Source organism: Archocentrus centrarchus, chromosome 17 (assembly GCF_007364275.1).
Source record: "Archocentrus centrarchus isolate MPI-CPG fArcCen1 chromosome 17, fArcCen1, whole genome shotgun sequence".
NCBI classification, from domain to species: domain Eukaryota; kingdom Metazoa; phylum Chordata; class Actinopteri; order Cichliformes; family Cichlidae; genus Archocentrus; species Archocentrus centrarchus.
The window spans coordinates 18089168-18113135 of NC_044362.1; the positions used below are offsets into that span (position 1 = coordinate 18089168).

Below are 23968 nucleotides of genomic sequence, written 5' to 3' on the forward strand. Positions count from 1 at the left end.
CATTTACATAACAGAATGGATTAAAGTTGTGTATGATGCCACAGTGGCTTCCAGCTTGAGCAGAGAGCAATGGGACACTGCAAAAGAAAAAAAAAAAAAAAAAAAGAAACAATAAGAGGAGCACTTGGGCACTCTCCAGGAGAGCCAGGGATAGAGTTCTGCAACCACGGTATATCCCCGAGACGGACCGAAATTGTGTTCAGCGTTCATGATCCCAAATTCAACTGGATTTACTCCCCCATTGTGAAAAAAACAAAAAGTAGAGATAACAAAACATAAACAAAAAGATATTCCAGTAATCTCCAGGCTTCAACGAGCAGTAAACATTAATAACAGAAATGTACAGGTTGAATCAGTGGGCTGGAGATTTCCCCACGCTCTGAGAGCCACATGGGAGTTTCACGCCTCTGTTCACGAGCCAGCAGAAGGAACTAGCCTTTTCCAAATCTGTGTCACTGCGTTTGCATATATCAGCATCTTGTCCTCTGTCCTGTTTTTTTCTGTTCTCTGCGATGATTTTTTTTATTTATTTTTTTTTCCCATTTCACCTCTCGTCTGAACTCCAGCACAGGCAGTGCAGATTAGTCGCACCACAGTTCACAGCTGGTCCTCTGGCAGCCATATTAGGACGAACACACAGACAAGGTTTCAGCCTATGCTGGTGAATCAACCGCTTTTTTTTTTTTTTTTTTTTTTACCCAATAATGATTGACCATGTCAGGATACAGAGTGACGTACTGCGCAGTAGGAGTGGCACTGATGAAAAGAGTCTTCCTGACAACACTCGCCAGCTCCTACAGTTTCCTGTGCTCTCAGTGGCCCCCTGTTTCTCCTTCAGTCCCATCAAGTCTGACCGACAATGTAATGAATCCTCCCCCCCCCCCACCCCCCCTTCTCTTTTTTTTGGACAAACATTTTGAACTGTACATCGGCAAATACTGTATAAGATTGCAATATAGCTGTAGTTAAGCAACACATGAAGAAGTCTATGTACAAACAAGTTGGCTTTTTCTTTATTTCTGAAATAATGGTTAGTAAAGTAGGCCTACTGAGAGGTTTCTTTTTTGTTCTTTCCCCCTCTTTCTTTTATTTTCTTTGCTTTGCTTTGCTTTTTTCTTGCTGTGGCATGGTTTCTTGTGGTGTAACTGAAAATTTCAGTGCAAGACAGTCAGTGGGAAACTGCACTGACGGTAATTGGCGGTCAGACATAATTCTGTGCGTCATGTGATCCTTGTTCTTGGCCACGGCGCTGAGCTTTGCCATGTTAGCTGCTGTGCTGAGTCAACGTGTGGTTCTGCAAGGACACAAAAAGAAACAGGGAAAACATTATGATCGCGCACACTGCTAAAAAAAAAAAACTAACCAAAAAAAGTTTTAATTTTACTTCCCTTTCATTAAACAGACATAACAAACCTTTCTTCCACAGCTGTGGATGTTCTCAAACCTTACAATTCTTTTCAAATGTTATGATTCACAAACACTGTCATTTTGATCATCTCGACATTTGAATATCATCGTCATCGGCGTCCAATTAACTTGCAAAGAAGTCAAATCAGTCTGTGGATCAATAGCAGCCGGCTTTGGGACCAAACATAGTTACGTCTCGGCCTATCACAAAGACACAAGACAACTGACCGATAACATCCCACCCCGCCTATCCAATCAAAAGCAAATCCATAATAACACACTGACAGACCTGATGGAATATCATCCTTGGCGTTCTGTGTGTCTGCTGCCTACGTGCATTAAACGTGTTGTACATGCACAAAAAGAAGAAGAATACACGCAGATAAGGCCGCTGAAGATTTGATCCTCCACACTTCTTTAATTCTCTAACTGTGCACAATTCACTATGACAGGATAACAAGCTGACAATATCACACTGTTGGGCTGTATCTTCCAAAATTATGCAAGCACACACACAGACCGTCAAGAGTGGTTGTAGTGGGGCAGCTGTGCCAGGTTCTTTAAAGGGAGTGTGGACCAGGGGGGTGTGTAACTGGTGTCCCTGGTGGGCTGAATCCAGGTCATCTTTTGAAGTGACTGCTAATCCCTTTAATGCAAACTACATGCCCCACTTGCTGTGCTCTGTTTAAAACACAGCCTTGGACTCTCTAAACTGGCATGGACTAGACACACCTGTCACAGAGACATCACTACGCATGCACACACGCAAATACACACACACACACGTGCGCGGATGCACGCACGCATGCACGCACCTCGGTGCATGCATACATTTTTTCTTGCACACAGGCACACAAATGCGCAATTAAAGTATGTGAAATTACATTTATACTGCTTAATATATAACAAACAACTGAAAATGATTACTGCAAACCTCAGTCTGAAGGTTTACCAAAGCAGTCACCTTCAGTCCTGTTGGTGCAGAATCCCTCGGGCAGCTGTGGGGAACGACTATTAGCCCCCTTGCATTCATTCCTTCCCTCTTTACCCTTTCAGCTCCCTCCATATAAAGCATTTAAACGCCTCGACAGCTTTCCTTTCAGCTAGGGCGATTACTTCCCGACAGGTGGGGTAATAAGCTGTTTGACGGGGAACAGGATTGTGACCCCTGTACGGGTTAGTGTAGCTCACCTGGGCCCTGCGCTCCCTTTTTTAAAGAGAGGCGGCTCCGGACAGCTCCTTTGCTTCCATCTTTCCTCTCTTGCTGAAATAAAGCTCCTTTAAGTGAGTCTGGGAGGAGACTCCCAACGGGATGCTCTCTCTCTCTCTCTCTCTCTCTTTCTCCTCACCTCACCTCCTCCCCCTCCTCACACTCCACCAACCCCCTACCCCCCGGTGAAGACATCCTTGGCGTTGCTGAGGAGGGACAGGAGCACGGCAACCTTATTAATGAATGCGGCCCATTACCCGTCAGCCTGGCTCCTCAGCGACTCCCAGAAGCCCCTGCAGTACGTGACTTCAAATGGCAGGATATTGACACGGGGAGAGCAAAGCGGCTAGAACTGAGTGTGTGTGCCTGCATGTGTGTGTGTGTGTGTGTGTGTGTGTGTATGTGAAAGAGAGAAACACAGAGAGAAAATTTGTGCTCAACTGAGTGTGCATGCCTTTGTGTGAGTGTGCCAGTGCGTCTAGGTGTATGCGTGTGTGTGAGTCTGTGGACCCCAAAGGAATGTAGCTCCTTGGATATAATGTAGGGCTCGTAACAGCTATTAGAGGGGAAAATAACCCCTCTGGGGAATGGCTCCCCCCTCTGCATGTCCCAGCTCTGTCTGACACACACTGCATTCTACCTTTTCCTTAAACATGCCAGGAGTTTTCTCACTGAGGGCTTTCTCAAGGACGGTGTTAAACGACTTCAGTGGCTGTGGCAGCCATGCAGACTAAAGGGAAAAGAGGGAGAGAGGAAAAAAAAAAAAACATTAAAAGAAAATGAAACTGATACCTTTATCTCTGTGGATACTGAACTCCGCAGAGTAGCTATAAACTGTTCTGTGTATGAGTGCGGAAGGTGGAAGGGAGGGAGTGGGGAGGGAGGGTGAAAATTCACTTTCCAGTCTTCATCCTTGTCAAGTTCTTCAAGTGCCTCTGCACAAGTGTTGGATAAGTAAAATACCCACGGTGCATTGCAACGAATGTCACATTACATAGACAAACACATAATGCACATCAAAATGACCAAAATGTCCACTGCCCTAGGAAAGAGGATGTCACTAATGGTGTCACACTAGAATCACTGCAATTTAGGATTAGATGCCCTCCATTAAGCCTTTTAGCTCTCATCTTAACTCCCTCCTTCAATGCCAGCCTATTCCCCCTGAAACTCTGCCATTCCCCTTATCATCCATTTCCTTCCCTTATATCCAACCCTTAATCTCCTCCTCGATCCTTTCAACCACCTGCTGGCCACACAGGCCTGCTGCAGGGCCCAGTTACCAGCAGTGTTCAGGTAAACCATAGCAGTCAATTCTCCACTAAATTAAATTTTGAACTAATCAATAATGCGCACCCGCTTCTCCCTTATGAGCACTGGCTGCACTGGCTCGGAGCGAGCCTCTTCTACTCTCCCATTCTCTCACCGACTCCGTGCCACCGTTAAACCACCACTTTCATCTTATTACATCACCCTACTGCAACGCCCTCAGGGGTAGTGGAAGAGAAGGGAGAACACCCGGCAGGGGTCTTGTGTACCCATGCAAACAGGTGCAACATGTCTTAGGAATTTAACACTGCTGCAAAGAAGGAGAGGGCGAGAAAAAATGGGGAACGATTGGGGAAGAGCAGAGACTGGGAAAGAGCAAGTAGGCTAAGGAGCTGATTTATTAACTAATCATTCTTTATGTCGTTCCCCATTGCTCTGGTCTCCATCGATAGCACCCGGTCTCCAGTGAGGCAACAGAGGTGCATCTCTTACATCAGCTCTGCAGAGAAGGCCAGTGGACTAGCAGACACATTCTCTCTTTCATCTGATCTTGCTGTATTAAAGACAATCTTCAGATTGCCCAACATCACAGAGAGAGGATGTAAAGCTTAATCACAAAGCTAACAATGTTTGATTAGCATAATGTTAATACCTGCTGAGCACATGTTAAGTACATTGTATCTGCTCGTCTACCTGGTGTTATCCAGCGTGTAACATTAAAACCCAGGCTTTATTGAGTGGTTAGAGAGCTGAGCGAACAATAATGACTTTATAAGCTATGGCCTATTTAAGGCTTCTCAAACAAATAAAGCATTGTGCAGAGCTGACTAGCGAATAGACTGGAATCTGTCGCATTATGTCGCCCGCAAAAAATACACACTGGAAATGTAACTGACCTATAATTACATGTCTTAACTACTGCTAATAAGCTATTAACTTAATAAGTTCATAATAAAATTACATTTACAGTAGCAGCATAATTACTGTATTATTAATCCATACAATGGTAGGAAGAAATGCAGCTGGAAAACACTGATAACGTTACTATGATTTTTAGTAATGAGAAAGGAAGCTCTAATAAAAGGGTGGAAAAAACGCATTTACATTTTGCAGTTATAACATTTCTTTACATGCTCTGACATGCCGGTCTGGCAGCGATCCATAAATCAATGTTAGTAACAGTGGAGATTAAAGATCAGATTAAAGAAACCATTTATTACATTTAGCACATCCATTTAACACCTGCAGCTGAAGCGTCTGATTTTATTTATCTATGATGAAATATTTAAAAGCTAGTCAAAACTGTAAACATCCCCCTCGAAGCTCTGAATGAAAGTCTCTGCCTTGCATCGCATGCCTGGCATGCAGTAAGTCTGCATAGCTGCATCTGGAGCATGGGGAGTGCGCACAGAACCACTGAGACCTGCACATACCCGTAGTCATCACTCAGGAATTTAATTAAGGCATAAGAGAGAATGTCACCAAATGATACTAAAACAAAGAACCTGCATTTGCTTTCCAGCCTCCATACTGTAGAGTGATTTTAAGGAATTTAATCACCTGCTTATTTAGGCTCATTTATGTTTGTGTAATGACCAAGAGATGTACAGTGGCCTTCGATCAGTAACGGCCGCTCTGTTTCCTCTGTGATTTTGCGGTTGCAATTCACACTTTGCTGCGGCGTAAAATGTTTTCTCGCTGTTCAAAACTACCGTGGGGATAGACAGGAGCGTTCTATTCCTTCTTGATCTTTAATGGTGTGTTGAACTCGGCCCAGTATTGACTCAGTCCTCCCTTTGTGCATTCTCTACTGTTGACCAGTCCACTGAGGGAGTAATCCTTTCCTGCTTTGACCTCAGGCCAGGCTTACTGCTGGCTAGTTTAGCCAATGAAGAACACAATCAAATAAATAAATAATACAGCAGTTGGCATTCTCCACAGTCATCACTTATCAGGCCGTAGGGAAGGTTGACCCCAAACACTGTTATGCCACAACCGGCCTGGTCTCCTTGGTAACAGACTGTCTTGTTTGAAGTGAGGTGCCCGGGGAGTCATAGTCATACAGTAACAGCAAAAGACTAGGGTGGATTTGACAACAGCAATGGATTTCAGCGTCTTCCACGTGAGTCATTTTCACACTGAACGGTTGTAAAAATATATAATAAATCCATAATGTTCGAGAACGCTTTGATTAGAGGTCTAACTACCCCAACCAAATACTTCTGAGGTGTAACTGGAGATGACTGACCACCCTTTTTGTGAGCTGGTGCTTTGTAGCACCAAATGATACTCATTACCCTGTCTAAGTAGACAAGTGAATGGTACTAGAAACACACTATGCAGTGATCCCGCTGTTTGACTGAGGTAGCAAAACAACTGCACAACTGCTGTGTTATTATGGGGCCTCATTAAGTGAGGAGAGAGTGGGAGAAGGGGAGAGGGGAGAGAGGAAAAGCAATAGAAAGAGGGCCAGCAAGAGGCAGAAAAAGAGAGAACGAAAAAAAAAGAAACACAAGAGAGCGATACAAACTGTATTCTGAGGTGATAGCAACACACAGATGCCTTTCCAGCCAAAATGAAGACTATGACTAAAGAACCCAATTAAGGGCTTTCTTAGGGGAGCCATCTTGGGAGGGGGATGGGTCTTCCTGGGACATGAGCCCTGGGCTACATCCTCTAATTAGACAGAGCGAGGGGGGAGGATCTCTGCCTGTCACTAGGAGGGAGATGGGGTCCATGGGGTTCCACATGTCAGTCCCAGAAACAAAACACAATTACTTTCACATTTAACCACTTCAGTCAGGGACAGACTTTGACTAGGGATACTACAGAGCGCCACCGCACCCCCCTCCCCCACCGCCTCTTCAGTGCTGCTACAGTAGGCATGCCACTTCACAGATGCAGCGATTTATTTGAGGACTATATTTTCTCTTGCACTCGCATGCTTTTATGAGAAGGCAACAGTTGAGCTGCGCTCTCATGTTTTCCCAACAAAATAGAGGAGCGAATTGGAAAATAAACTTTTAATTGACCCACAATTGGTGCCATTCACCGCACTTTTCCGAAGCTGAAGAGTCAAATTACTTCGCTGTTGATGTGTGAATGTGAAATTCGATGGGGAATAATTGTTCTAATGCTGTTTGTTTTGGCCTCTGTTGCATTTTGTTAACATCAACTTCATAACGGATACTTGAAAAATCAGATCGCTACGGAGGGTAAATTAAACCTGCGGTGAATTTCCTGGGATGCGCTTGAAATGGTATTTATCAAAGTTGCTGAAAAAGTCAACTAAGAAAAGTAAAGGAGACATGTTTGAGGGAGAGATCCGGTGATGGATTCTAGCACAGTACACCAAGCGTCTCCTCTTTTGTTTGGATTTAACTTTCCCCAGTGGTGCAACAGAGGAAAAAGGGAAGGAAAAAAAAAAAGAGCAGCTCAAAGGCTTCTGGGAGTTTTTGTCATGTCTCCCTCCAGACATTGTGTTTGCATGCACATATCAGACCCTGGGAGAGATGGAGACAAAGACAAATACATACAGCACGCACACAGATGTATACACACAAACATACTCTTGCACCGAGAAAGAGAATATCCTCTTAGGATCATTAGGTCTGTCATGCTGTCTAATTCTGATCCACCTACAAAACTAGAACACCAGTGATACATCACTAGTCGTCTAAGAGTGTTTACGTCCTAATTTACAGTGCGGTGCAGTGTGTGTGTACAGTGCAATTACAAATAAGCTAAAATATTAATGATGGCACCTCACAAGCCACACATACTTTCTTCCTAATTCCTTGTTCTTTTATTTTGTAGTGCAACTTTTTTTTTTTGAAATGGTGACAGAATGCGGAGCACCTGGGGTGATGAAGAAGAAAACAAGTTGTCATATGAAAGGAAATATATATAAATATATATGCAAGTTTCAAAAGCGTGAAGAGCTGTCACACTTGGCAGATCAAGATATTTAGAGGAAATTTGGTGTTTGAGAACCACTTAGGGACAAACACACAAAGCTTTGCTTTTTTTTTTTTGCGGCACGTTTGGGACTCGGGGCAGTTAGGGCATTTTTTCAGGGCATATTTTAAAATTCATAAGAAAAAAAAGAAAGAAAAACTTCTGGGGAATTAGGTCTCTGTGCTTCATACTGAAGAATGCTTCATGAAAAGGAGGCAGGAAAATAAATACCTAAAATACTGTTTTGTTTTTTTTTAAGACCCATCATTCAGAGAATCAACTTCAGACATTTGCTGCATTGTAATGCATAAAGCACACGCTGCACTGATTTCTCTGGCAACAATTATTTCCATCTATTACGCTACCCCCTTTCTTTTTGTCGAGTGTCCATCTCTCCCTATTTTCTATCCTGGACACATGTTATGACATACATAGCTGTTTACAATGACCTGGTGACCGTGAAGCCTATAAATATGCTTAATTAAAACAGCAGAATTGGACACAGCTTGGCAATAATGGGTATCACACGGGGAGAGGAGAATCTCATTTGTGTGGGGAAGTAGAACATGATGCAGATGTGCTCTTGTCACTTTCAGCACTCATTAAGGCCAGGGAGCTTTGAATTGTCTTTGAAGGAATCCTTTTAAAAGACACTCCAATTAAGGTATGTGTCCTGCGGGCGTCTGAGGAGAGGGAGAAGTCATCCAGCATCCCAGTCCTTCCACTCCTCTGTCGATCATGGCACGACTTAACACATGACTTAAAATCTCATGTCACTTCCAAAGAATGATAATGAAACCAGAGGATGGAGGGAGCAAAGACAACCCAGCTTAAAAGGAACAAGGGAGTCTCACGCAGAAAATGTCATCTTGACTGTTGTGTAACTTCAGCCTCATTGTCTTGTCTTTGGAGAAATTGAGATCATTGGGAGAGAATCTTATGATTGCAGCCCTCCAGTATACTGCGGTGCAAGAGCTGAACTTGTGCGTTTCTTCACAAATGAACTGCACTCAGAGAAATGTCAGATTTAAGCTGTGGCTAATACTGCGCATCCATCAGTTAATGAATCTGGCTAATTAATCCAGCCTAGCAGCATTGTCAGTGGCTCAGTTCTTTCTGCGATGTGAAAAGCTACTGTATCTGACGGCAACATGAAGGGAAAAGGAAGTTCATTATTAAGTTTCACATTGCAATATGGCCTTTACTAGAACCCAGGGACATTTTTTCTCAAAAGGGGACAGCAGTAATGGGAAGAGAGTGGATCTTATTTTGGTGAGAGTATATGCTGTAGTGAAGCTCTGTCTGTTTGTTGCTCAAGGGGTGGGCAGAAGTTGAGGGTCAGAGAGAGCACTGCACAGCCAGCCTCTTTGCCCTCCCTATCAGCACCTCATGAAATATCTAGACTGCTCCATATTTGAGGGAAAGGGATGCGCAGGGTGGAGGCTGTGTGAGAGTTTGTGATGGTGGAGGGGAGTCCTCTGGAGAGTTTCCAAGGGAACGGTGGTCTATGCATCTCACAGCTTATTTTTTTGAGAGAAATGGAGAAATGGAGGGAAGGAGAGGAAGAGAAAGAGAGATTATTCTCCATTGGAATATGGATTCTGGGGCACACAGGCCCAGGAGTCAGTCAATCTGGCCGATCTGAGGGGGGTGGCTGGGCGGGGGGTCCTAGGAGGGCTGATTAGACGGATGCTCTCCCATCATCCATCTCGACAGGCTGGCGAAAATTGGCTAGCCCCTTGCAGGGTAGAGTTCACAGGGGGAGGTGGTGGGGGATGATGTGGAGTGGTGCACTGGATACCTGTCACAGCCTTTGGTCTGTTTCAGGATCTCAGCAGCAAATTAATAAAATATCTTTCCTGCTTCCCTTTACCTGCCGTGGCAGCTCTCCCTCTCGCCGCTCCTTCTCCCAGCTTGCACTGGCCCTTTGACCCCTCCGACTACTGTGAGAGATGAGGAGCCCAGGCAGCCGGTGAGTGGGCCAGAGTGTCAGGCAGAAATAGGGAGAAACTCCAAACTCAAGACCAGGCAAAGAGAGAGAGCTCTTGCTGCTGGAAGACAGCTCCACTTCTGACAGACTGACAAACGACTGCCCTATGTCAGTGAGACATTTTGAAGTGTGATGCATGGGAAATGGCAACTGTAAACAAACAGCAACTAAAAAACAAGCCTCTAACCTGCACTGTTTGTAAGGTTTTAACTGTAGACACAGCAAATCCAACATTACTAAATTCATGATTTTCCTGCTAATTAAAAAAAAAATTACTTAAAGATATGAGTTGGCCATGGTATATACACACAAACAAAAAGCAGCTGTTTAGCATAAGAAATAGTACACATACTTGTATCTATATGTACTACATATGTGTTTGAGACTGTGAGCATGCAAACACATGGGACTGCCTTTAGAGCATGGCACAGGGTGAGCATAATGATCGTCTTATCCCCCAAGCTCATTCCTTCTCTCCTTTCATAACCCCCTGTTTCACAAGAGAGCGCCATAGGTCTTTCATGTTCTGCTCTTGTCTCTTCACACAGAGTAAAACAATATAATCATGCATGAAACATCACCTCCGGGAGGTGGAGATCACTTCATTCCAAAAAATGTCAGACAAAAAAAGTAGGAAAACATCCCCAGGTTATTTGAGATTGTTTACAGGTACCTGCTACAACCCTTGCTATATAGAGAACATTTGTACCAATGAGAGATGAAAATGTGATAAATAGCAGAGCTTGAAGTGAATGAAAGGTTTCCACATTGGCAGTTTGGTGGAGTATGAGCTTTGTTAAATAATCTTCTCTGCAGTGGAGTTGCATGTCGGCGGATCAGGACTTGTTTTATTCATGTTTGCGTGCTCAAATGACCAGCAGATAATGATCGCATTCACCTTCCTCCTGGCAGACACACACCTCTGTGTTTACAACCTGAATCTCAATATGAAAATCATTGCCGATCAATCGGCAGCCAAGCCCCGGATATTTCCACCAGCTAATACGCGGTGCTGCTAATCCAAGTTTCAAATAGATGCACGTAGAGGACGTGGTCAGGGGCTACTGGGTTCTCTTAGCATTTTAAGTTGAATTAAAATAGTTTCAGTGATTACACTGAGCACAGTGTTCTTTTAAGACTGCTCATATTTTAATGATTTAGTTTCAAAAGGTAAGAGGAAAAAAATCTGGATATTAGACGTGTGCCATGTGTATGATAAAGAATCCCCTAAACAAAACAGAGCTGCTTGAAAGCACCACCACAGTGAAATAATATAATAAGGTTTGTTTCATTTTTTCAGGTTCTCCAAGGACCATGGAAAAAGATTGCTAGAAAATGGATTATCTCTCTAACATTGCGAGTTCATAAGTCCAACTACTAACTTTGTTGAAGGGCAGATACGGTCTCCCAGAGGACAAAGCTCATATTTAGCCACGAGGCCTCCTCTGTGATTAGGAGGGGAGATGCAGGCATATTGACTCAACTGTGTTTTTGCCTCTGCACCGTATGCAATTACCTCTTCAAAAACGAACATTCCACTAATCCTCTAATTCCAGATATTTTAGTGCTCTGCTGGTCTAATAAGCAAATCAAATCATATCTGCACATCACAAATGAGTTTTGGAAACGGACTGAAATAATTCCTTCTGAGTCTCTCATCCCAGCCGGGATGGAGGGGATAACCAGAGTGCTGTGAGCGGTGTTTAGTGTTTGTTAAGCTGTCATGTGTGATTAGCAGTCACAGTTTCTGCTAGAGGCCCCTTTAGCTCCCCCCCACCCCCTCAGCCCAAGGCTCACCTGTAACTCTGTCTGGAAGAAGAACTTCTGCGGGCACTGTGAGCAGTCATAGATCTTATCCTCCTGTCCGTGGGCAGAGAAGATGTGCTGTTGGAGCTTATTGGCCTGGACAAACACTGCTCACATACATGGCGAGGTAAGAGGTGGGGTTGGGAGGGTGGAGAAGAAATTGATAAATATTAGCATTAGTTTGAAATGTATATGAAATATTTAAACGGCATACTGCTTCACAAAATGCCCCCCCCCCTTTTTTTTCGCTGCTTCTTATTATTGATGGGACTAAATTAAAGAAGGGTGTTGTTGCCTGCTTCGAGGCGACATCGTGAGTGCATTAGCCTGAATAAAAATCAAAAGCAGACTATGTCAAATAACAAGAAAAATAATGCAATTACAAACAAATGAATGCACTATGAAGCACAAAAAAACAGAGAACAATTTAGGTGTTAACAGTAAAGCCACAGTGGTCATACGCATGGCACTAGAACTAGCGGATGCATAATGTTTTGAGAATAACCGTGCTCTTTATTTAGCGCTACTGTGGGGACAACAAGCCAGAAAATAAACAACCGCAAAAATTGGCATGGCTTCAAGTGCAAAACATGGCCTCCATTAGTCTACATCGCTAATTATATTGACAGTATAAATATTCATGGTGTTGCACTATTTATTCATGCAGACTACAGTCACCATCATGGAAACACACAACTTGCTGGTACTTAAAACATATACCATACATTTGTGCTTTAATTAAGCCATAGTCCACGATGAGATGCTAAGGGGGATGCTATTGTGTGTCTGGCATGTGTGTGGGTTTATGTGTGTGTGTGTCTGCATTCTCTAAGGAGCACTTCAAACATGCAGTTTGTTATCCCAGACCCCTGTGCTTTAAGTATGGCTGTCTAATCTCAAAGGTCTGGATGCTCTGGAAAAGTTAGCATGTGTGGGGCTTCATTTGAATTTCTTAGAGCTCGAAATAACTTTTCTTCTAATGCATGCACCGAGAGCCACAAGGAGGGGGGGGGCAAAGCCACAAAAGGTGAGGTGTCTGTTGGCGATGGCTTTGGTGTTGCCTCGGCCTGGTGGCAAGGCCCTGTAACTTCAACGCGTCCCAATTTGAGCTCACGTGAGAGTGTGGTTATTAATTATTGAGTTGTATAGACTTGAGACGCATCGAATGTCACGCTCCTGACCTGGGAAATAAAAGTTTAGATCCAAAGCAGACGCAGTGCTATGATGCCTTCAGACTGCTAATGCCTGGGTGACAGCTGTCTCTGGAACATGGCAGCATGTTAACCAGAAATGAACAAACCTCCTCTAATTGACAAACAACTCCATGGTCCATTTCTGAAACTAATGGCTGCGGCAATATGAGGATAAACATAACTGCAGATACACGGCTGCGTTTACAGTTGGTTACAAAATATTACCGCTCAAGGTTAAGGCCTCGGCTATCATGCACATTTGTGCCTCTGTTATGCTCCAAAAACGATGACAATTTTCTTTGTGGGGAATACACGCTTGGAAAGGAAAAATAATGTGCTGATAAACAATAGCCTATTTCTTTAGCTGTGTTTTGTCTGCATATACTGTACAGAAACAGGTCACAGCAGCTGCAGGAAGCCTTCATTATGTCTTTGGCTAGAGGAGGAAAAAGTCAATACAGCAAAAATAAAAATGGATTTGAGACTTGGGGGGCCTTCAAATACTGTACAATAGGGCCAAACACAACTGAGATGTCAAGTTAGTTGTTTCTTGCTATTTACATGTATTTCTGGTTCAGTTCCAGTAAGAGTTACATTTAATCAGCAGTGCATTTATCAATTTATAGCTTGGCAGTCATTTATACACAAGCTGGAAGTGACAGCTGATTTAAAGCACCGCAGCCCAAAATGTTTTAATGGCACTGTAAGTCCAATAAATACTTTTCTGCTAATTCATACAGCTCTGTTTTGACATCTTAAAGGGCGTGCGCTATATTTCTGTCTACTAAAGATGATTGCAAGAATCAGCAGTAACTAATATATACTGTGGTAAACATTTAATTAACAGCAGGGTTCAAATTTAGAGCCTTTGTCTTCATCGCTGTTTTTTTCAAATTAGCATGCAATGTGTAATAAAGGGATAATCTGAAATGGGCAATGGAGGGACATTGCATTGGCATTTGGCAGCATGAGTCAGATATAAAATATGCCATTGCATTGCCCATTTAGAGGAGGAACACAGGCATGTCTTCCTAGAGGGTTTAAAATGAGGACATAGAAAAACAAGGAAGAAATAATCCAAAACCACATCCAAACAGGATCAGTGGCTGCCCATTGTGTCTCTCCCTGCTGAGTATGAGCGAGGGAGAGAGGGGGAGAGCGAGGGAGAGAAAGAGAGAACTTTGTGGAGTTTGTTGGCTGTGGAGCCAACGCAGAGCAGAGCTGAACAGAGCGCTGAGCCGGGTTGGGCGTCAGGGGTGTCAGGGCTGAGGGGGCTGAGGGGCCAAGGTCTCCTCGCTGTGGGGGATATTAAGCCCTCTGATTAGATCTCAGGGGCCGCCCATGGCAGACGTCTCCTTTACTACAGGCCCCAGCTCATCTTTATTTTGGCAGGGTGGTGCTCTCTGCAGGCTGCACTGCACCAATACTAAGCTGTTTGTGCAGAGAGGAAAAATAAGTTTATCCTTTTTTCCCTCTTTCTCCTTTTCATTTATTTATTCATCTAGCCTACATGTACTGGTTTCTGCTTAATCCAAGGATTCACAATGCAGAGGCCGATACGAGACTTTTTGAGGCAACACAAACAAGTCGGCTGTGTAAGTTGATTTGGAGCTACAAGCCGATACCTCTGAAATTTTGAGTAAAGGCTAAGCCCGTGTCTCTATTTGTTTCTGCTAGTAAGATGTCATAATTCTAACATCAAGAACCAGCAGAACATGTGCAGCAACTAAACAAAAAAAAAAACCTAATTAAACTACTGTAGTTGTCAGACTCGTGTGGATTCTGAAGCAGCGCGTTCTCTAGTTTTTCAAGTTTGTACTTCACGCTGTGACATAAGTAAAAGAAAAGTGTATACGTATACACACACACACACACACACACACACATACAGGGGACTTTCATCAGGCACACTTTCTTCTGTTTTGTTTGTCTTAAGCACATATTCCCAATCACAATTTCCACACCAGCCCTCACTACTGCTCCTAAGGGTGCAGGCAGACACTTCTAGCTGCAGGCTCCCCCACTTCTGAAACCTGTCAAATCTGTCCTGGGAGAGTCAGCCTCTCTCTCATCATCCAGGGGCTTATGGACCTCTCTCCATTTACCCTCCCTCCCCTACACAGCTCTCTTTTCCTCCTCCACTTCCCTCCTTTCATCTCACATCCAAACTTGCCAGTTGCAACCTTCTCAGTTTCCTCTAAGTTTTGTCTCCTTTTCTCCTCTATTTTGTCTCGCCTCATCCACCATCTACAACTTACTTTTCCCCCATACTTTGCGCCGGTCTGGTTTGTGGTGTGATTTTTTTTTTTTTTTTTTGTCCTCTCACCATTCCCATTGGTGTGGATCGAGAGTAATCAGGTGTGTCAAAGAATGACATTCATTCTCTACCTCCCATTGCGTTTTCAGGTCACATGGGGGAAGATCAAACTGAAACATGGGCATCAAGGGGGGAATGATCTTTTAAACACAGAGTAACCTTGTTAATCAAGTGAACTCAATAACCCAGCGACTATCACTGCCACCTCCTAGTTTGATCAAAGTTTTGCTTTTATGTTCCGAGTCATTACGCCTAAAATAGGAATCCTTTTAATATGCAAATACAGTTTTTGAAATGGTGCAAACAAAAATGGTAGATTTGAGAAAGTGGCCTATGAAAAATAAACAGTTTCATGACCAGAAGTAAAAAAAAGTGCCCAAGTCTATTTGGTAACGCACTTAAGTATTGTTTTAATGTACTTTATGTGACTGTCACTGTTTCATTTACCACTATTATTAGATAATATATATATTTGTATATTAAAACTTTATACATGAATCATATGGTAATCTTAAATTATGTAATGCATTGTTGTAGATTAAACTACCTAACAGTTAAAAATTACTTTGGACAAGTAGCCACATATACATAAGTTTTGTATTGCAATGTATGTATATCATAATTCTACATATGTTTTTGTGTATTTTGTACTTAAATACATTTTTCAGACAACTCTTAAGTACTTTGTATATACTTTAATTAGCTTTGCGTGGCTCTTTTTAGGGAAATTTGAAATTTGCATCCTTACCACCTCAACTATTTTCTTTTAAAGCAACAAAAGTACTTCAGTGCTAAATTTAAATACCTTCTGCGGGTTCCATTAAATGCCAGTAAATCACTTAAAGTTACTGACTTTTTTTTTATATACTTTACTACTATTTTATAAAACTCACAATTTTTTTATTAAAAGTTTTGCATTTCCATCAAATTATTCTTGCTCTTTCAATTTGTTTCTTAACATAATTTGCATGTTGCTACTAATGTAAAGGTTGTGACTGACTCTTCCACTACTCTATATGTAGTGAAAGAGGAGAACAAAGAATTAAATCTGTTAAATCAAGCTCACAAGAAAAAAGAAATAAATCTGCATGTACATTATCTGACAATAAGTCAAGTTATACTAGGGTGTTAAACAAGTGTATTTTCTTTACTTTATGTCAGGCTCAGCTTGAAGAAATATATTCAAGGACAGCTGTCAGCCAATCTCTCAATTGCTCCTTTTTCTCCAAGTGCTCTGACTTCAGTCTGCCTGTCCCCTGCATCCCCAACAGAGGGAGGCCTTTCAGTTCATCCCATACTCTCCACAGCCTTCCTTCCCCACTACCATAGACCTTCGCCCATCTGTCTGTCTGCACTGCGACCGCTGTCCTGAGGGTGTACTCTGTCTCTCCCTCCTCCCCTCTCCCTCCCAGCATCCTTCTCTCTCATGCGCCGTGATCGATATGGACGCAGAGGGAGAAGGGGGACCTGTCTGTCAAAGACGGCGGTGGAAAATGAAGGCTCAGATGAAGGAGGCATGCTCTGTATATTAAATGCCCAGACCCCTGTGAGGGGTGGAGGGGGGGTTCGAGGTGGGGAAATATCAATAGGCCTCTCCTAAAAGAGAGATAAGGCCAAAACAGCAATGAGAGAAGTGGAGCAGACCAGAGGGCGGGGAGTGGAGAGAAAGGAGGAAAACGAATAAGGAGCGGCGATGCGAGGTGGATCGGGAGGTAAAAAGATGAGAAAACAACTTTGAGCAAAGCGCAAAATGTGAACTAATGATGTTAATTGATGTAACAAGTGAAGGAGAGACAAATTAGTTTTTGTGCAATGGGTGGATGGGGGGTTACAGGAAGCACAAGAGGGGGAAATGAGCTGAGGACCAAAAAAGTGTTAGGAAGAGTAAAGAGCTGAGATGGGAGAAAGAGTGAAGAGCTGAAGTTAACGACTTTGCAGATTTCATTATAGAGATAGTTAACCCTGTTGACACTGAAGGAGGGCGCTATCCTCTCAGGAGGAGTCCGGTCCTTCCACCTCCACGCACAGAGACAGATGAGATCATTACAGCTATCAGCACCACTGCCATCCACAATTAGCACATCTCCTTTTCTTTCCCCACTCCTCAATCCCCCATCTCCCCTCAGCTCACACTGCCTTCCCCCCTGCTCCCTTTCTTTCTCCCCCTCTCACCTCATGACACTTCTTTGGCCTTGATTTGGAGGCAATTTGACTAAATAAAAATCCACATGCAGCAAACTGCTCTTAGCTTTAGCTGGCCTGCTTGATTGACCTTTCCCAACTCATTTAGAACCCATTTGCCTTTAAAGTGGGGGAAAAAAAAAAAAAAAAAAACAAGGAAAGAAGATTTGTTGAATATGTAAATGTGTCTGAAAAGTTTACATGTGCGGAAAAAAAACTTACTTTAGAATCTTTCTATCTGTTCACTGGGCTGAGACTCCATGATGCACACACGCTTGCATGCACACAAACACATGCACAATACACACCTGTAAAGCAGACCGGACACTTGAAGGTTCCACCCATGCCCTCAAAGCTGTGCTCAATCAGGTGGCATTGAAGCTTCGCTGGTGAGTCGAATGACTGACTGCAGAGCTTGCATTCATGGTTCAATCCTTCCTCTGTAGAGAAGAAACAACAAAAATACGCAGAAAACCATCAGCAAAATAAGCAGAGCATGAATGGCTGAAGAGCTGCAGAGATCTCACTTTGTCTTGTTCCTTGTTCTTTTTTCCTTTTAACATGAAATATAAATTTAACAAATTTGAAGCAGCACTCTTGTATCTGTGGTTTTCATGGCTCAAAGAGGAAAAAAAAAAATATAATGTGTGATCTGCTCCCATCAGGCATAAATTGGATGACCAGCTGGGGTCCTAATCACTCAGATGAGGGTTTGCACTTTGAACATAGTGAGTGTCATCTTTTTTTTCCTTTTTCCCAACTTACATGAAAAAAAAAAATCTGCAAATTAAAACAGATTTGATGGAAGTCTAAATGGAGGAGGAAAAAGTCATATGTGTTTCGCAGACTGTGAATCAAAGTCAGTGTCATTTCAAATGGTGCAGAGGGTCATTATAATTTTTTCAAGGACACCCCCCCCCACAAAGGAAAAAAAAAAAACTCCAAACAAATTGAAAAATAGCTTCTCACACCTTACTTTTATGTCCCAAATCTTGACTCTCATCACCTCTTCAGTGTACGTACCCAGCTCTCCTTTACAACATGCTCACACGCACAACAGATTATCTTCTTGGCTTTAAAAATACCCAAACGCCTGTATCAACATTTGACTACCTCGGCCACAGCCAGTGATAGCTTAAATAAATGTCACTGTGGTAGACCTGCACATTTATTTGCGGCGCAACAATCTGCTGACTCAGACTTTTACAGAACTGCCCATCTTCAGCGTGTCAATAAAAGGCCTATATTCTCTGCCACGGGTCCAGACTAGTGCTCTATCAAACTCTTGCTACTGTACAGCAAGGGGGTGGGGTGCATACCTCTGGGACTCTGCCAGGGTTTATCCCCAGGTCTCTACAGCCCAGTGCCCACCACATAGACCCTGGGTGCCAGAAGCATGTATACATAATCCACCTAAACAGCTGTGCAGAGCTCGATTCCTGGTGGATCCAGGTAGAGGGTTAGTTGAAGGTGCTTTAGGCAGTTCTGGCAAACAAGTAATCTGAAAACCTCTGCTTTTCAAGAAAACAGTCACCTTGAATGCATAAGATACCCTAGGATCTGTAATGTTTAAAAGTCTACTTGTATCTTTCTTGACTGTCACTTTTTTAACCACCAAAATATTTTTTTTTCTGCTTTGAAGTATTCGAAAAAGTCATTTGTCACATCACAAGCTGTTTAAATAACTTAAAATATTGGGTAATAATTTCTAAAATATGAGTGCATCAAAAAGGGATTTACCCCCCCCCCCCCCCCCCCCCCCCCCCCCCCCCAACAGAAAAAAAAAAAACATTTCAAGCTGAAACTGGTAAAAATAACTTTTGTACATATGGACTGATTGACAAGTAGAGACAACTGTGACCCAATAACCCCTCATAAAAAGGGAATGAAAACATCTCCTACAGTGTCAAAAGAAACAGTGGGGGGTCTATGCAGTACACATTCCACTTTTTACTGTAACATTTTCTTTCTTAATCTTCTTTCACTCTGCATATCCCATAACATGATGTCTGCAGCCTAAAAACAAATTATAAGTTGTGCGTCAGCACAAGCTCACAGACTACGTTCCTGCATGTCTGTCTCGCAAAAGGTAAAAGCTGATCAAAGCAGCTCATAGTAGTTTGAAAGGGAAAGAGTTGATGCTGTGTTCTGCAATCATGCATTTGACAGATGAGATACTCTGTAGCCTACATGTGCATCTGAGTGTAGCAGCAGGCATCAGTGAAAGAGGGGAAGGGGGGGGTGGTGGTGGTGCCACGAGCGCATCCACGGAGCCGTGCAAGAGGATCACTGTCCTCTTTGATCACCATTCAGTTTGCTTATCTGTGTGACGGTGTACACTAAGGTCAGCCTTGCTGCAGCATTCACAGATCTGTTCTTCTGCCATATGTGCAGCCCTCATTTGACCCTAGTGCACAATGTGGTCCCTTTGGAGACCTGGCCTGCTTCATTATGCAGATAACTTCTGCACCTGCCTGACTGACCTTGCATGCATGCGTGTGTGTGTGTGTTTATGTCTGTGAGCAGGTGCGTCAGGTGAAAATGACAGATATAAATGAATCAGAATGTTTCACATTTAAAGGATATGGCAGGAATTTGTTCTGTATTTTTCTTACCGTCATCAAAACCAACAGTGTTCATGCCTTTGAACAGTTTCTCTAGTGAGAGTATATGGGCCACAATGCTTACAAGGATTTTGGGCCACAACGACACTTGTAATTGTAGAGTCAAAGTATTCATTTTCACATGATTTGCTGACATTAAGAAAATGTCACTGTTGATACATAATATCTTTTATTGTTAACGATAGAAGACTGAGAGCACAAATGAGGTTTAAGTGTGAGTCTATCATGAGCAAATTCTTCTCTGTTAGTGCCTGTAATGCAGCCTGTTTAGGGCTGGGTTTGTATTCAGCAGTGTAACAGGGGTTGAATCAGGCTGGCAGCTTGTTTCTTAGTGAGAGCCAAGGGAGGAAGTCAGCTTGCTCGCCCCTATAGCTGCCTCATTGGGCTGAGGTCACTTCCTGTTGCTCCCCCAGCCCTTCTCTTGGGCTACCCAATCAGCATGGCCCTCTGTGAGCCCCCACCCCTCTCTATCCACGGAGCAGACTCTGGATATAGTTACAGGGCCACAGGGGACTGTCAGCTCTCTCTCTCTATCCTCATCTCTCCCTCTCCCTCCTCCCACTCTCTGTTTCAGAGTCTCCCGGGTGTTCTCCACTGCCACCACCCTGTCCCTCTGCACTCCTAAGAAAATCCTTTAGATGAGAACTGCTCCTGTGTCTGCTCCCTCTAAGCATCCCTGACACCAGCAAAGTAAGCCCATCTGCATATCCACAGGGCCTCGCGTTCCTGTGGCTCATGGTTTATGTATTTCACAGCTCCTTAAAACACAAACGCCTAATATCTCTCCCATGTGGAGGACAGGAGAGGGAGAGGGGGAAAAACTACTCTCAAAAAGAATGGTCTTTATTTCTCTGTGCTGTTTACTTTTTTTAAAATCCAGGCTGAAGTTCATGTGCCGTTGAAGGTTGTTTGGGACGCTGGGGCTTGCGGGTCTGGCTTGCATAGTTTAGTGAACTCTTTATGTAACGACGGCACAGCTGCAGCATATTGAATTTTGTAAGCCAGTGGTAACAGTGTCTGTGAGTTTGATAGATGCTTTATTGTGCTTAAGAGTATAAATGTACAGCCATCAGCTGACAGTGACTGAAACCAGTGTAACTAAAGGCACTCTAACTTTCTGACAATAATGTGTAATTAAGTATAACGCGGGGCATTGCTTAATTAAAAACTCTCCCTCAGCTTATTCCGTTCCAACGCCACCACTCCCCTCCCCACCGCTGCCCCTTTCTCTATTTAAACAATTCTGCTGAGGTGCTGTTTGAATTTAAAGGGAATTCAGAACCACTTTTAGCATTCAACTTTGGACAAGAAAAATCTGATACTTAGATTTGCAGTCCTCTCTGGGGCATAATGAACAGTTCTCTGAAGCTCACGCTTACAGGGACCCACGCTGCTTGTGTCGCCAAAGTAGATGATATTAACGGCATCAATCAAGGCACTTCTGTTCTGAAAGTAATGAGTAAACAACTGGGAGGACAAATTGAGAATATTTAGTAGTTGTTTTAAACAAGATACGGGCACAACAACCATAGCAATCAAAGGGGGGGTCAATTCAAACTAGCAGGTCAAAGCAGTGCTGCGTTTCTAAACTACCAAACCTCGCCATAAAGGCAGAAATAGTTTTCTTTTTGGAACAATCTTGTTTATGAGGAATTTCACCTTTAGCAAGAGTTTGGTTTCTGTTCCACCATCTGTCTCCTACTATTCAGCCTCATGTTGGAGTTATATGTTAATAAACCAAGAAGATTTGGTTTTCAGCGGACTCACTGCTGTATATACAACCCACCATGGGATTGTGGATGGTAGCAGAGTAGACAGCTTCAGGCCTGTAAACAGTAGGTGGGTTTACTTCTCTCTTCTCTCCGCGGGAACTATCCATTAACAGATAATGGGAGGAAAATCAGAGTGATTAAGGCCCAGGGAATTATGGGTGAATACAAATTGACTCCACCTCTGTGTGGTGTGCTCTCTTGAGGTGGAAGCACTGCTCATAAGGAACAAACTAATTTCAGAAGTACTACAACGCCCATTAGGGCTTGGAGAATGCAGTATATGGGGGTAGGGAGGTTGTAGGTGGGAGCGCAAAGGGATGGACTCCCCCTGGACCGAAGCTGATTGGAGAACTGGCGCCTGGGGGGAACAGCACTAATATCTATCTGCTGCCTCCACAGTTTGAGAAGGACAGAGTAAATCAAGTGCAAAATGTTTGAGATTGAAGCATAAGATTTAACCCCGGCATTGTAAACACCCACCCCCACCCCCCATAAAAGACCTAATGTATTACACAAACAGTGATGGTAATGTGTTTGAGATGCACTAGCTAATGGAATCAAAGATACTGGAGAATTACTACAACATGAAGTCAAAAGAGCCCTATAGTAAGACTGGCATTTAAAACAAATATTCTGTGTCTGCAAGAAAGAAGCAAAAAAGATAAGCTAAGCCCCCATGTCAGGGTCCCAGCGCTGGAGCATGGCTGATGCTGCTTTCCAACCTCCAGAGGGAGAGTGAGAGGTGAAGTGAGATTGTTGGCTGTGACATGTCAGTAGTGGTGACGCCCTCGCACAGCGAGAGCAAAGGATTCTGGGGGAACATGACTCTGGGAGAATGTCAGCTCTGATGCATGGCAGCTCGTTGGAGGTGCTAATCAGAGCAGGGCTAGGCTCCTGCTAGGATCAGCCACTCTGCGCCTACATTAACCGCTTCACAGCTCCCTTGGCTACCAAGCCAGAGGTAGAAACACCAAACTGGCAGGTTTTTGTGTTGAGATAAACATGCGTAACGCTTGAATGGATGTTACAAAAGGTTTAGCCGACTAGAACACCTTTTGGATTTCACAAAACAGGAGGGACAGAAGCATAAGGACTTCTCTGCTTCTCCATAAGCACATCAAGCAGGCATTTTTAGTTGAGTTATTTGCCCCAATTCCCTATGCATCTTTAGCAACACTCAGATTTTTATATCTGTAAATAAAATTGAATAAATAAAAATGAAATAGGCTAAAATTAACCGTCATTGCTGAAGCATTAAGGGCACAGCTTCTCTCTGGATTATTGTAAGACATTAAACCATCTTCTACTAGAATACCTGAGGCCAGATATGCAAAAGACAGATTTGCAAATGATGAGTCCATGTGCCACTAAGTACATGAACACTAGTATGTGTAAGGAGCTTTCTGTGCTTAGTTTTTTCTTTAATGACTCACCTTTATGACATTGTGGCAAACAGCAACATTACAGAGAAGATCAGAAGGAAATTATACTTGTAGACCTGTTGCCTCTCATCCAGGAATATGTGTATGATCTAGCCATTTTACAAATGTATATTTTACTAGGACTACTAAATGCATTTCATATAAGTCAACCTATTTTGGAATGCCTTGTGAAGTGGCCAGAAGACTGGCTATATTTCAGATTTTGTGCTTATAAGTAACTTTAGATTTGAATCAGTTGAATTTAACGTTTCACCCTGCAGTCTGCAAAAGGGAAAGTAGCTGGTAAAACCAGATAAAACTGGCATTTCAGCAGGATTTGGAGCTACAGTAATGCTTGAACAAGGCACTGCCATTTTGTGTTTCCACGTTACCTGCTATTCTTGCAGCTAAAACCCACAATGGCCAAAACTCGGTCAAATGAACAGCGCGTAGGTCACAGAGACAGAGAAGAAGAAAGAAAAGGGAGAAATCCACAACAACAAAGGCAAGAGGCGAATACTTGTTAACGAATGATATGTAGGCGCTGCAGCTGCAGGCAGGTACGGAGGTCCATTGGGGACAAACAGTGCAGGCTGGTGAGATGGATTGCATGGAGTGCCGGACCCCCTGCAGCCACACAAACACCATTCTACACTGAAATGCTCTAATTTACTCTATACGTGCCTATTCTAAACTGCTGGGCTTTTTTCTTGTTAGAAGGAAACAAAGGTCAAGTGACTATGCCCTGACTTTCCAAGAATCTTGTGCTCAATGAAGTTCTTTGCAAAGTGAGAAAAAAAAAAGGCAAACAAGAATAGAAA

The 23968-nt window shown here is 43.2% G+C and overlaps 1 protein-coding gene across 1 annotated transcript in view; it reads right to left on the reverse strand.

The window, feature by feature from the left end:
• Positions 1-907: 907 nt before the first annotated feature.
• LOC115796335 (zinc finger protein 521) overlaps positions 908-23968 on the reverse strand; it is an 88576-nt gene continuing 65515 nt past the window's right edge. Inside the window, 3 exon segments of the mRNA XM_030752682.1 lie at positions 908-1294; positions 11631-11746; positions 17639-17770. Of these exon segments, the coding sequence (XP_030608542.1) occupies positions 1265-1294; positions 11631-11746; positions 17639-17770 (278 nt within the window). The 3' untranslated portion in view covers positions 908-1264.